The sequence below is a fragment of the Lutjanus erythropterus genome, chromosome 12 (genome assembly GCF_056507025.1).
Source record: "Lutjanus erythropterus isolate fLutEry1 chromosome 12, fLutEry1.hap2, whole genome shotgun sequence".
NCBI lineage: Eukaryota > Metazoa > Chordata > Actinopteri > Lutjaniformes > Lutjanidae > Lutjanus > Lutjanus erythropterus.
The window spans coordinates 13048751-13063484 of NC_139328.1; the positions used below are offsets into that span (position 1 = coordinate 13048751).

Genomic DNA, 14734 nt, shown 5'->3' on the forward strand with positions numbered 1-14734 from the left:
TGCAGGAACGTGATGCAATGGAAACCAACCACTGTATTAAGTGAATTATAAGCTAAACACTACATGAAACAGGCATAAAATGATACTTAAAATTTCTGCAACCCAGTGTTGACAACCCAAGCAATTTTTCTCATTACTTTTAAATCTGTGACTAATCATGTGGATGTGTGAGTAGCAGGTGCCTATACAGTAACACAACTGTTTCACTCCTCTCCGATGAGTAAAAGCACATTTTTGCACATTTCGTCGTCCTCCTCTCATAGTAGGGTCCCAGTCTTTCAGTGGGCTTACCTGATCACAGTGGGTGTGATCTCAGCACAGAAGAAGATGCTCAAGTTGCTGACTGCGTGGGAGGAAAACATGCCGATGATGGAGAAGGCAGTAGAGAAGTTGTTTTTCAGTGTGCTTGAGTTATCTGCAGACAAAGCAGGAGACACACACACACACACACACACACACACACACACACACACACACACACACACACACGGTAATTAACACTCACCCTGTGCAGTCTGTAAAAGTGCTGCACATGTACAAACATGTAAGGACTCACAAAAAATAGCACAACATACCATATTTTACATAATTTAAACAATTTGTTGTGTTTAAAAGATGATACTGCAGCATTTCTGTGTTATTAAACAACATACAGAGAAGATATAATGGATTTTTTGGGGAATTTAAATGGTGTTAAAGATTCATTAGACAATATCTTAATATAATTTTGGTTCAAATAACTAATTTTGACAATTGCTTGTCAGTAACAATATTTAATTGAAGGTTTCTTTAAAAATGTGTGTCTGTGAGAGGCAGCCCCTTGTATTTATTTATTTATTTATTTTACAAAACTGTGCCTGGTCTGAATCAAATATCCAGTGTTAGGATTAGCTAACACATAACTAGCCAATCACAGCCATTCTATACAAACAAGGGTCATCCAGGTTGTATATGTCAGTTTGTTAGTGTTGTTTTTTTGTGCCTTTCTTTCCTCTGATTGGAACATAACTAGCTGAGTAGAACTAGTTAGTTACAACAGGTGACCACCATGACGTTCCACTTTAAGCCCAGCAAAATGAACGGGCATGTTTGGTGTGTCATTTGGTGGGAGGAGCTTAGTGGAGCAGGGCAGCAGAGACAGAGGTGGAAAGCTTTGCATGTTCAAATTGCCTACTGCAGCTTTAAGTAAACAAGGAAGCACAGAAAGGCCATAATAATTAGAATTTTGAGCACCTGTAGATCTCATCGCACAGTGTAACCACTATTGAATACTTCAAACTTAGAACACCATCAAATGTAAATAAGATGTAAGATATTTTACTTTCAAAAAACTTTTCAAAAAACTCTTTTCATTTTCTTTTCAGTCACTCTTATTTCTTGACCCATGTAACAGGAAGTAACCTGATTGGATTGAGGTGATTCCTTCATGCTTGGGTAACTGTCCTTGGTAACGGTAGCCCAGATGTTGAATAAATTTTTATCATGAATTCTGGTGTCTGAATTTAAAGCTGTCTTTTTTTTTTTCACCTGTCTTGAGAATTAGACTAAAATTGAGCAGCTTTTCCCGCCACTTTTTAGTTAGTTTTGAACTTGAAAGAGCCTAAAAACATTGAATAACAGCCATTCAAACCACATAAAGATATATTTCAGTAAAATATTTAAATTTTATAAATTCAGTGGTATTTAAATGAACAATATGTAGCATGGGATCATGAGAGTTGTTGTCTTCAAAGTTAAACACTGATGATGAAAATCTATCTGAAGTAACTCTGGCAGAAATCCTGTTCATGGGCAAGGCAATACTAAAGTTTTATTAATGTTACGTTTAGTCGCATTTAGTTACAGCAACTGGCAGGTAGTTGGAAACACACTTTAAATTAATTATTAATTTCTTTGGGTTTGACTATTGTTGGAAACATCTGAGATGTAAGAGTAAGTTCAACACTCGAAAAAAATATAGAAAATATAGGTCTGGCGTTTTTAGACATTTTGTATCAGAAATGTTACACACTGTAGCTTTGAATGTCAATATCAAGTATTCACTAATGGTTAAATTTTAAATTAGGTTTTAATTTTCTTATAAACACAAAATTACTGTGGCGTTTCTCTGCTTTCATAGGACACCACAAACTGCATAACCTCTAAAATATACAATATAGAGTATATAATCGGATTCTGCCAATGAATATAGAATAAATGTTTCTGAAATTAGAGTAATATGAAGCAGGTATTTTAAAATGTGTGTTTTAGAATGAGTCATTCCAACCACTTTCCAACTGAGCATTGAGAAACCCAGTGGTGAATAATAAACTTTGGTCCGATAAACTTTGGTCCAATAAAATGTTATGATTTCCGGGCACTGATGTTTATTTTGATGGCTTATTGAGGAATTGCCTCGCATCCAAATGGCCCATTTAGGCCACAGATGAATACAGTGTTTTCTGTGAATAAGACACATTGAAGATGGAGATGAAGAGGATCAGAGGAGGCCGCTCTGTGATCAGCTCTTGCTTCCCACAGGGGGATTAGTGAGGAGAGAAGAAAGAGATTGATAAACAGAGGAGAAGAGTGAATGAGAGCTGCTGCTGAGATTCTCAGCTCTATAACAAAGAGACTCACCCTCTTCAAAACAAAGGGGATAAATAAGTGAAAAGCCAGCCATAATTACATCTAGGACTTCATTATGTGTCTCTGCAGGGCTTGTATATGCCCAATGAAATACTGCAGGATGTCTGCATGCAGCTCAGTTTGTAAAACTTCATCAAGATAGAGCAGCGGCCCAAACAATTCAATTCATACTCTGAAAGAATGAGAAGCTGATAAAAGATGATAGTGGAATGAAATCAAAGCCTCAATTATTGATCAGTTTATCAGTGCAGCTCAGATAAGGAGAAGAGAATTAAATCCTACCTATATTCAGATGGTAGCTGTACTTCCCCAGCACTAGAGGAGATAAACAGACATGTATCAGTGAGAAACACAAAGCAGTAACGTCATCACACCCACTCAATGCAATAAATTAGACCCACGGTCGAACCATAAAAACAAAAACATGCACACAAGTTGAGCAAATCTTGTCAACACGCTGTTAAATAACTTCAAATGGGGACGTGAAACATGACCTTGATGTGTTGACTCGGGTTAAACATTAAGTCTCGCACATTTGTAACTGAATAAACTGAGTTGTGTACTGTTTTGATCTGGAGCGCTTTTTTGGTAAACATTGACTAAAAAGAGCAGTTTGTTATCATGTTTGACTCTCCATTAGAAACACCTAAAGGTACCAAAGCTCTTAAATAATACAGTCACCATACTCAGTGTTAGTGTTTACAGAATGTGTGCAGGAGACCTTAATTACACCGGGTATTAAAATGCGACCGGCATCCGGATAGGTTATCTGTATAATGAACGATATAATATTGCATTTGTGTTTACACCTTGTATTTTTAATTATTCTCATTAAGATCAGATCTCTGTTCTCAGAGCAAAACCTGTGTGTAAGTAATGTGAGGCAGCAAAATCAGCACCAGACTCATTTAAACAAAAAGTGAGTTGTTGAGTCAGGGGAAACTTTAGAAAACTTTGTATGACGCTGTCTAATAAGTATTTTTTATTTATTTGTCCACTCTCATAAATTCAGCAAATGCAGTACATTGAGTTATTCTGTTCTTTGTATAAAAAAATAGCAGTATATCAGCGTGTATTTACATATTACTGTGCATCATTTGTTTTACACCCATGTTGCTTTCATTTTTTTTATGCCGGTCTGTTGAATAACACATCTTTTAGCGCTTTCATGGACCAGAATAGACGTATAATCAGTAAATATAAGCGTGTCTCTTTCAGCCTTCTCACTTACTTGCTTTCTAAATTGGAACAATTTATATTTCACGTTAGCTGTGGATGGAAACCCATTGCAGTACTTAAGATCTGAACAGAAAGCACGCTGGTCTCCAGTGGTCAGGCAGATCTGATGACAGTACGATTACGAAGCATTTACAAATTGCTTTACATCACATTAACAGGCCGTCCTTATCTGAATAACATTTTAAACCAAGTGTAAATGAGGTGCATTTCATGCATGCAGTTTATGTTAAACACTGTAAAAACAAAAATTGGACACAGTACTATTAAGATGACAGTTTGGCTCATAATTACTTTTTTTGAATTATTGGATAAGGATAAGCAAGATAGTTTAAATCAATATTATGAAATTAATATCTTATAATCTTACAACATGAATGAAAAATGTATTCAAAATAACTGATGATGACTTGTGTTCCACAGTGGTGCATTACATCAGGCAAAACTATTTACACATGTAAACAAAGTTCCAATAATGTATTTTTATTACTTTTTAATTAGCTTGAAATCATTCCTTTCATAAAATGATTGCGCTGAAAGTAATAAACAATACTAAATACATGTTTTGCAGCCCTAATAGGACACCGGCTGATCATATCTGCTCTGAAAGAGGTTTCTCTTTGACTGCAGTTTCATTAGAAATATGCAGAAAACCTGCAATAAAACTGGTTCTCATTTCTATATTTTATGTCTTTATTAATGTTTAATAATCATTTCATGTAATTTCAATACTTTGACTTCTCTAAGATACACGCTTTAAAAAATGGGCCACAAATATATCGTTTTATTTTTAAAAAACAGGCTCAACTGTCTTCTAAAAACAGCCGGTTGCTGCTGTTTTTAGTTAATGTTACTTAAACAAGAGTAAAAAGGGCAGAGTTATCGGGGACCATTTTCTGCCATGAATGAACACATATACAGGACGTCAACATCGGTGCCCGTGTTCACTGTACTGAAGGAACATGTCATGTAAGAACATGTCATGGCTCACTGCTGTGTTTTAATAGGTTGGTTAATAATGGAGCCCAAAAGAGGAATAAAATATAAGGCTTTTTATCTACGTAGGCAATATTTGCTTGTACGTGTGGTCTGTTAGTTCGGGATCTTCAGGGATTGTTTTTTTTTTTGACATTTAGAAAAAAATATAGAATTGTACCAGCCTCATCATTTAATTCTTCTTGACAACAACCAAGAACTCTTAACTCACAAACAATTTTTCTGCATGATCTGTGAGCCTGACCCAGAAGTCATAGCTGGGTAATTAAAATGGTTTTAGAGACATTTCAGGCTGAGTCAGTCCAAATGTGGTGAGATGTTATTGTTGGGTGGTTTATTAAAGGAAAGAGGAACATCAGATAGGTCAAAGCACTATGTTTAAGTATAAATCTTAAACTGTTACAGTTACGATTGGAAACGGGACACTATAAGTTTATTAATTTTACATGTCTCCTCATTTAAAATCAGCTGTCAGCTGTCTACCTGGAAGTGACTGTTGTAGTTATCACGAGTTATTTGGTCTATTGAGTTTCTTCAAATTTGCCCAGATATTCAAAACCAATAAACATCATAATTCAAGAGCAGAACTTCCTGTATGAGTGAACACATGTTCGTCAGAGTACTCACAGTTGAGCAGGCCGAGCTGCAGCAGCGATGCCAGGGCGGTGATGATCATGAACATGAGAAGGCCACCACGCCGGCCCATCAGGCCCACCGCCGGGCACAGCGCCATGCAGGACGCCACCGCAATGCCCGCCATGGTGTAATAGTCTGCATAGAAGTTATGGAACATGGTCGTCTCCCGGGCCTCGGGGTCCATCATGCTGCGGGCGAAGCAGTGGTGGATCCCGTAGCCTGTTAGCCTGGGTAAAGAGCATACACAAGGCACAGTGGTTAGGTTAAAGTACAGTAGTGGTGAAAGTATAAACACGAAGTTCCCACTTCTTTGGAATGTGCTGCAGTCATCAAACTGAAAAAACAAAAAAAGTTTTGAACTTTTTTGAAAACTGAGGTTTGTATGTACAATAGGAGAGAAATAAGTGAATGGTGAAGTAAGTAAAAAAAAAGAGGGAAGGGATAAACCATAAAGGGAGAGGATACAGAGAAAATAGATCCGAGCAAATCTAAAAGATGAAGAGGATGGGCGGAGACGGAAGAGGAAGAGGGAAAGTTCAAAGTTTATCACACTTTCTCTCATCTCCACATGTACACACATGTAAACACTGACGTACTGACACACAAGCACACGCCCCACAAGCATACACAAAACGCGAGCAAACACTCACACCCTCTCCCCTGGTTGTCTAATGTTTCATAAGGACACAGCTCATGTAAAATTTATGCCGACTTGTGGGAGTCAGGGACGCCGTGCGCTGAAGCAGAGCCAGAGCTGGGCCTGCCTAGCTAGATCTCAGATGGAGAGAGGAGGAGAGATCCCACCGGAGATGAAAAGAGAGAGCAGCTCAAATATGGAAGGGCAAAAGCATTGAGGCCTACTGATCAATGCTGCACTGAGCCTCCAGGTTAATATTGGCATCCTGGCTGCACAAAATGGCGTGTCTGACTGGCATTGCCTCACCCCACACAAGAACACACAAGCGTTTCTCTTTTTTCCCCCCGTCTCGGTGCTCAGATCCTCCCACACGCATAACGTGACACGTAAATGTCCAAACAGTTTTATAAGTAAGCACTGACACATAAAACAAACACTTACGAGTTGACACAGAGCACAACAATATTCTTCCACAGGTTCCTCGTCCCGACCATCTTTACAATGCACGTCTTTTTGGGTTTCTTTTGGAGGGCTCTCTGCAGTTCTGGAAACAAGCAAAGAAATTAATATTAAAAGCTGGAAAATATCATACTTGTTAAATGCAAAGAGTGATCATTCTGAATATGTGCATAGGGTTCTGCCTCAATTTCTCTTTGATGCTGCACAAATCCTTGTTTTTTTTAGCGAGTATGTATTTTCTCACCATAATAGATTGTAAATTATTATCTCCACCAGCCATAAGCATGCTATTGGTGTGTGCGCGTATGTGTGAATGCGTATATATATCCTAGACCGACTTATGACTCCTTACTCCCTTTAACCAGCCAGTAGGGGCTGCAAGTCATCAACTGCTGGGCCAAATCAAGGCTAAAATACGAACAGTGTTGGGGAGTAACCCGTGAGTAACACAGAACTAGTTACATGTAATTAAAGTTCAAAATAAATGTAATCGTAATATATTACAGTCACTGAGAAAAAAAAAAGATATAATTACATTTAAGTTACTAATCAAAAACAAATCAAATCAGTCCCTTTTTCAACTAAAATCTGTTATATTTGCGCCTAGTTTTTTTCCCCACAAAAAATAAATAATACTTCAAGCAATTACCCTTTAAATTTGGTCAAAGAAGCCCTGTGATAAAGAGATCTACTGAGGCAGGATACTGACACTTTTCTATCAAGGATGTGACAGCAAACACAAGATAACAACCAGTAAGGTGCAATAAACTTCACTGGATATTATATAATCTTATATTCTTGATCTAACCCCATCTACTCTGCAGGGACGTCCGCGTCCCCGACCAACATTATTGTCTTTAAGAGGCTGTCGCTGGCTCAGTATTGAAGCTAGAGTGGAGATACTTGTACCATATGAAACTACCAGCCTAAGGAACCCATTAATACCAACCACGTTATGGTAAATGCTCCAAAGATGGATTTGAATATTTCTGCATATTGTGGTACTAAAAAGGGGTTGGAATTGCTGAAATTGGGTATGACTGCAAATATGAGACCCAATGAGCCCAGCTGTATTCGTGTGTCATGGTGTCAGTCCCCACAGTAGCCATTTCACTTTAGTGAGACAATTTTTTGAAACTTGACCTCACTGTATAAAATGCCCTATAGTGACCACTCAGATAATCTCATAAAACTTTACAACGACAATCCAGAGACCTGAAGCAGTCAGAGGATGTATGGCTTTCCTAGTCAGGGTTCAACGTTAATTTCTTTTTTTATTTCTTTTGGGGTGGGTCAAAAAATCTACTTGCGTTAAGTACATTTTAACTCACCCCTGTACAAATTGTTTTGTTAATTAGCTGTTATCAAATAACAACAAGGAATAAAGATGAGCGATATCAATAATAGTGAAAAATGTCCATCTCAGTTTTTCAAAATGCAAAGCGGTGTCAGTCTAAAACCCAAAGATATGCAATTTGCTATGATAATAAACAAAGAAAAGCAGGAAATGCCCATATTCAAGAGGCTGAAACAGCAATTTGTGCCATTTTTGCGTGAAAATTTGCTTAAATTATTAATCATCAAAATAGTTAAATTCTTTTTTTTTTTTTTACTTTACTTACTTTTTCTTTCTTCTTTATGAGTTGCCAGACTTACCAGTGCGACACGCTACCGAATCGATTCTCAAACGGTTAAAAAATGGTTATATTGTTCAACCTAAAAACTGCTGCGACAGCTTATGAGACACGGAGGATCATCAAGATGGTAATGGCTATCATACAGAATATTTCAATCATTACTGGCCTCATACACGAGACTTTCAAATTTTGAATAGGCGCCTAAAGAAAACACAGTGTTTATTGCAGAATTATGATCAGAAAAACTTGACTTGCTCCCCTTAAAGATCCTCTGACACCCACCTACAAAAGCTAAAAATGTTGTGAGGGAGGATGTTGGAGGGGGTTAAATAAAATACAAAGTGCCACAAAGATATGTTACACACTATTTAGAAAAATAAGGGTCACAAATATCTGCAAACATACACAGTAATTCTAATATATCTGTAATAAAGTGATATCAGCCTGCTTACATATATCCCTCAGGCTCCTCTTAATACCATCATGACTAACAGAGTTATCAAAGGAAAGTTTGATAGCAGTCTGGGTTCTCTAAAGAGTCAAACAAGGACGTCCCTGATTCATTGCAACCACAGAAAATTCCACATGTATTTTTAATGAGCACGTTTCATCCCACACGACTCGTCTCCCGCTGCTTTGTGAGACAGGTATGACAACGCTCGCAGAAGAACAGGAACAGTGTCGTGGAGGCCAACACCCCTGCGCCGCGAGTGATACGAGGCACGGCGCACGGGTCGCTGTTTTGGTATCAGACGGCGGGGTTGCCACAGAAACACACCTCGGCTTTGCGGGAATGTATGTTCATGTTGACTCAGGCGTGTGACAGCATTCCACGCCGCAGCCTCAAGGTTATCTCCGGCGGTATCACTCAGGCTTTCCGGTGATCCCCTGACCGAGCTGCAAACCTCTGAGTAAGACTATCCCCGCTAAGATCTACTGTATGTAAATCACTCCACTGACTTTCCAAAGATGACCTCATCAGCAGTTACACACACATCTGTCATGTCTCAACTGCTCTGCTACTCTGTATGTATGCTGACGCAGCATTGGGAAAAGTACATTAATTTATCCACTGGATGTCCTCAACGGGTACAGTAATATTTCCTAATTTAAACTTCTCAGCATTAAATACAACGCTGGGCACTGAATGTTTGTGCTGTTGCTACTCTCTGCTTGCACAATGTAGTGTCACATATCTGTTTTATGATCTGCATGTCTGTTTACTTCTTGTCAATGCTATAGTAACGTTACCTTCAACTCCAAACAGTGATTTTCCATCCAGTGATTTTCCATCCTTACGTTAGTTACTTCACTTGTCATATTTAGCTTGGTACATAAAGTGTTTTAGACCATCTTGATAATCACCTTAGCATCCACACTTGCCAGCCTTGAGACATTGTGTTTTGTACAGAATAATAAATAAGAAAATAATATTGTATAAATGTTTTCAGGCTAGGCTGCATTTTTGTTTTTTAAAAAGGGCACCTTTCCTTTAAAACTTTTCATAAGCAGCAGGAATTCTTCTTTTCAGGATCTCCATTTTTCCCTGTCTCTCGTTTACTTAGGGGACACAAGCAGTCACACGTTGCTGCATTGTTGACCGCCTGGAAACAGTACTCACTGTACGCTGCCAGAAACAGTTTGTGATAATGAAAAGGAAAAAACAAGGTGTGAAGTCAGGAGAGAGACGGCAGTTGCGATCCCTGGAGGCCATCAGGTGAGGGCAATGAAAAACTGGAATCTCCTGGGAAAACTGAGAAAGTTGGCAAATACGTCCGTGTCTTAGATATCTGTTAGCTAGCTAGCTAGCAGTCATCTACATTCAAACCCAACAGAAGCAAAATAAAACTCACTGAAAACATCTTGGCTCTACTTTGCACTATTCCAACAATCACCAAGTCATGACTGGTCAGAGTAAATCTTTCACGCACCTTGTTAGGTGTGAAAATATTCTGTCTCTACATGCCTTTTCCTCCCAGTGGGTCTCCGATGTCCACCCCCCCCTCACTCATCTCTTATGTCTAACACAGTGAATAAAGGATTTATTTGAACCAAACCACAGGTGATTGTTGGAGCAGGGGAAAGACCCGCCAAGAAGTTTTCAGTGAGTTTTGTTTTGTTTCTGTCGAGTTTGAACGAAGATGACAATGCTAAATAGCTAGCTAACATTGCTAACGGTTACCGAAGACACTAAGGTGATTATTAAGATGCTAAAAAAAACACTATATACAAAATTAACTGTAATTACTTTTAACAATATGCACCAACCTAACTGTGAAAAGTGAAGCAACTAACTTAAGGATGGAAAATAGCTAAGTTTGTAGTGGTAATGTTAACTGTTGCGCTGACAGGAAGTAAACAGACATTGTGCAAGTAGAGAACAGCGACAGTAGGAACTTTCAATACCCAACATTGTATTTAGTGCTGAACAGTTTAAAGTAGGAGATATTATTGTAAGGGTCAGGGACAGCCAGTTACTATAAAAACAAGAGTAGATGAATTAATGTCTATAGCAATGTACTTTCCTCAATGCTGCATCAGCACACTGTCTCTGAGCTCTGAAAAAGTGCAGTCAATTTCACACTGAGTGGTTCCTCTTTGAGCCTGTTCCCAGCAGTGGCACTATTTTTCCAAATGTATTGATAACTACAGTAGCGGGAGAAAGACAGAGAAAGCATACCGCAGCAAACAGTTAAAGTTTAATGCAATTGCAATCCGCTCCGACGTTAAAGAACAGCAAAGTTCACCCTGCCTCTTTGCCTCTGGCAGGTCTGAGAGTAAAGACACAGTTAACCCCGGGGTCAAAGTGCCTGACCTGTGTCCATCTGCTGTCCGTACACCGACGTGTCGGCTCATGTCCACCCACCCAGGCTGTAATGAAATTAATGAACCTTCTAGAGTGTCATAATGTAATGTTCGACACCCACTGCTACCTCTGGAGTGGTCGGTTACTATGGTAACCAGACAGGAAACTGATATAACCTTGTCAATCTGGCTTATTTAGGAAAGAACAGCTGGGGGATACAAGAGCGAAGAACAAAGAAAGCTTGAAGGATGATACTACAGCAAATATATCAGGAAAACTACTAAATAAAAACAAGAATTAACAAACAGCAATCATAATATCAAAATATAGAGAGCAGTTATTTAATGTGGATTTCTCCAAAATGTGTCAGTGTATTTGTTACCTGTGAGGATATTGTCAGCGTCGAGCTCCATGTTCACTCGGTTTTTCTTTGCTATGTGTCCCATGATCCACTTGGAGCGGCAGTACTGCTGAGTGGCCAGCAGCCAACGCAGTGACTCAGGGAAGATCCTGTTAAAAAAAAAAAGATGGGGGATGTCCTTGTTAATAAGACATGAAAAATTTGTCAAAACGAAATTAATGTCTTTTTTTTTTTCAAAGGCTGCTTGAATTCTCTCTTAATCAGGGTTGACAGTATTGAATCTTGTTTTTGTTAATCAATGTGTCATTTCAACACGTTCTGAATTAAATGCAGAAAAGAAAACTGTGATGATAAACTGAGATGATAAACTGCATCCATTCCAGCTTCGCCCCGAGCCTGTTTACACACGGTCTCAACATCTGATCACAAGTGCACAGCGTTAAGTTCAGGTGTGAATACACCCAAGATGCGTTGAGGACAGTCTGGGCTGCGTGTGACCACATTCTTTCAGCAGTGTGTATGCAAATGTGTCCTGGGCCACATTTGAAGGGCTGCCTACTCAACTGACGTCCTGCCAGTACACATGTAACACGCTGTCTGATTTCCATTTGGTTCAGTGTAATGCAAATTGCATGTTTGGGCTGTGGTGTACAGGGTTGCACACTTATGCTCTCTATCTGTTAAGCCCTGTGACTCTGTTGGTGTCTTTCTTTGTCATCTGTGATGTGAAAACATGGCATTTAAAAAAAAATAAGAAGGTGCAGTGTCCCGATCATAGTTCATTTATAAAACTGTAGCGCCCCACGGTAGAACTGTATCCTAATAATAAATAAAGAGTTAACAGGAGACACAGCTGGAGACACAACGCCAGGTGTGAACTGACGTACTCAGAGCTGTCCACTTGTGATCGGATCACGCAGGATGTATTTTAATACCAGGTTTAAACAGGCTCTCAGACACACTTACACACCATTAACAGGTGTCTCACATTCGCCTAACCAGATGTCTTAACAGTGGGAACAATAAACGAGCATGTGACTGCCCTGCTTTCATTTGTTACACTCTATTATCTGGTAGTGGTACTGCGAGATGTGGCACACATTCCTCTGAGCGGTCAGGGTTCTCCTCGCAAAAATATGTTGCCCTGAAGACAGTCAGCAAAAACAATGCCACGTTTGCCTCTGTCGGTTGAATTTCTCTGGAACAGATGTCTGAGCAAGTAAAAAAAAAAAAAGTATGATTCATGCTCTTGTTTTCCCAAATCAGCACACTTGGATCACCTGCAGCGTTGAACTCCTCAGCCCAATCAGCTCTTATTTCTATATTTGCAGAGTCAGCCACTTATCAGCGATGAATCCAATTTGTACCCATAGACACTGTCTGGCTTAATCAAAAGTCAACATGGGTCCATGTTTTTGAAATTCCCAGAATCCTCTTGTGAAGGCTGACTCAAGCTCACTGATGTGTTTGCGTAGGCTATCTCAGCAGTGGGTGCTGTGTGGACATGCGTTAGCTAGTTTGAGTTTACTGTCCAATGTCCAGTAATAACATCTGTGTGAAATATCAGATTCACAACTGCCTCATGTCCTCGAGTTCAGCTTTTTTATTCATTAATGTAACAGTGATGTATGTAAAAAGATCATATATTAAAGACAGTCAAGTTGAGCATGCCAGTTCCTTTGTTTGAGTATTTTCACCACTTTAAGCTTGCTGTTAGACAACTTTTTCCAAAAGGAAACCAGCATTATAAAAGCCAAGTATCGCTCTTACTCACTCAACCAAACTCTGTTAGCAAAATCACTAATTTTACCTGACAGGATACCAAAGTTGCTGTTTGGTTGCTGCTTCGATCGGTTTGTGTTACTGTGTGACTTCAGTGATTCTGAACTACAGTTTTAAAGTCGCACAATAACATAAACCAACTAATTGATGGAGGCAGCAGTAGACTAGCAACTCCAGTATTCTGCAAGGTAAAATAACTGATTTCGCCAATGAAGTCTGGTTGGTTTGGTTTACAAAACAGGCTGGATCTTTAGATTGGCCTTTTTTACGTGGCAATACACTGACTGTGGATAAGTTCCTCACACAACTCCACTTCAAAGAATCAGAACTATCCCTTTATGGTTTCTGACTCCTGCACTGAATCATTGTGGAAATCCCCATCAATCCCACATCGGTTCTGGTGCATGATATCACCAGTATTGACGTTTGATCAGTTCAGTGAGTACTTTTTGAGTGTTTTTGAGTGGAAACCCCCTTTGTTTTTCAGGTACACCATTAAAGAAAGCCAAGCTCTCTGATACTCTGTGATAAAAATCTATATTCCTCGATTTTCTTCAGCTTTCCTTCTGCGTTGTACACATCAGCAGTGCTGTGGAGCACAGTACATCACGGTAGAATAAATCAAAGTGAATACATAAGTATTTATTGCCTGAGCTTTAGCAAAAGGGACTGCAGTCACTGTAGAGGTCAAATGAGTTAGTGAGAAGACATTACTTTTAAGTCAACTGGGAATTCGCTGCTGGAAAATGTCCTTGGAGGTAAGACCTTTCCCTGTTCTTTGTTTAACTCGAGAAAATCTGCAAAAGCATTGCTGGTTTAACAGGGTTTTACTTTACAATAAAAGCACCGGTTGCTTAGAATCTAACACCTTGAATTTTACTGCAGATGGCACCACATATTTCAGCAACAGAAGAGTCTTGTGTAGAATCTGAACTGAAAAACACATTTAAACTTCAGCAGAACAACAAAAACAAAAGACGGGCTTGTGCCAAAGTGCAGCAGATGCTCTGGGCTTTTCCTTACCAGATGTAGGACAGCATCAGCAGGAGGGGGCAGATGATGACGGCCTGGAGTACCTGCCAGTCTCGACAGAGGTAGGCCACCCCCGGCATCAGCAGCTGACCACCCAGCACCACAAAACTGGCCACCATAGTCATGGAAAAACGCCATCCTGGCAGGCACAGCTCAATCCCTGGCAGAGAGAACAAAGAGAAGAAGCAAAGAAAGAGAGAGCACATGTGTTATTAGGTTTTCTGCAACAGACAAAGGCGCAAAATGAGCATGTGTGGCGACAAGGCAAATACCGAATTTCAAGATTTCTTGTTAATATAACACCGGCCAGTCCCACCAGCTTTTTGTTAGTTCAAGCTAAGTGAACAGTTACGAATCACTAAATTAAAACAGATTGCACCTGTGACGCCCACTGTGATTCTGTGAGATCAGAAGCTGTTGTTTACTGTGTCTCTCTCCTCTTGTTTATCTGTTTAATCTGTTCGTTCTCTGATGATGATTTAGTCTGTCATGTTTCCACTTGTAGTTTACAATAAACCAGTGTC

General features: G+C 39.4%; 1 protein-coding gene across 1 annotated transcript in view; it reads right to left on the minus strand.

Moving 5' to 3' along the window:
* Positions 1-14734, minus strand: part of LOC146317702 (solute carrier family 22 member 23-like) — a 55940-nt gene that overhangs the window by 5815 nt on the left and 35391 nt on the right. Inside the window, exons 4-9 of the mRNA XM_084731968.1 lie at positions 14202-14370; positions 11418-11545; positions 6575-6677; positions 5488-5723; positions 2911-2943; positions 292-415 (exon numbers count right to left, since the gene is read on the minus strand). Coding sequence (XP_084588094.1) covers positions 292-415; positions 2911-2943; positions 5488-5723; positions 6575-6677; positions 11418-11545; positions 14202-14370 — 793 coding nt within the window. The remainder of the gene's footprint in view (positions 1-291; positions 416-2910; positions 2944-5487; positions 5724-6574; positions 6678-11417; positions 11546-14201; positions 14371-14734) is intronic.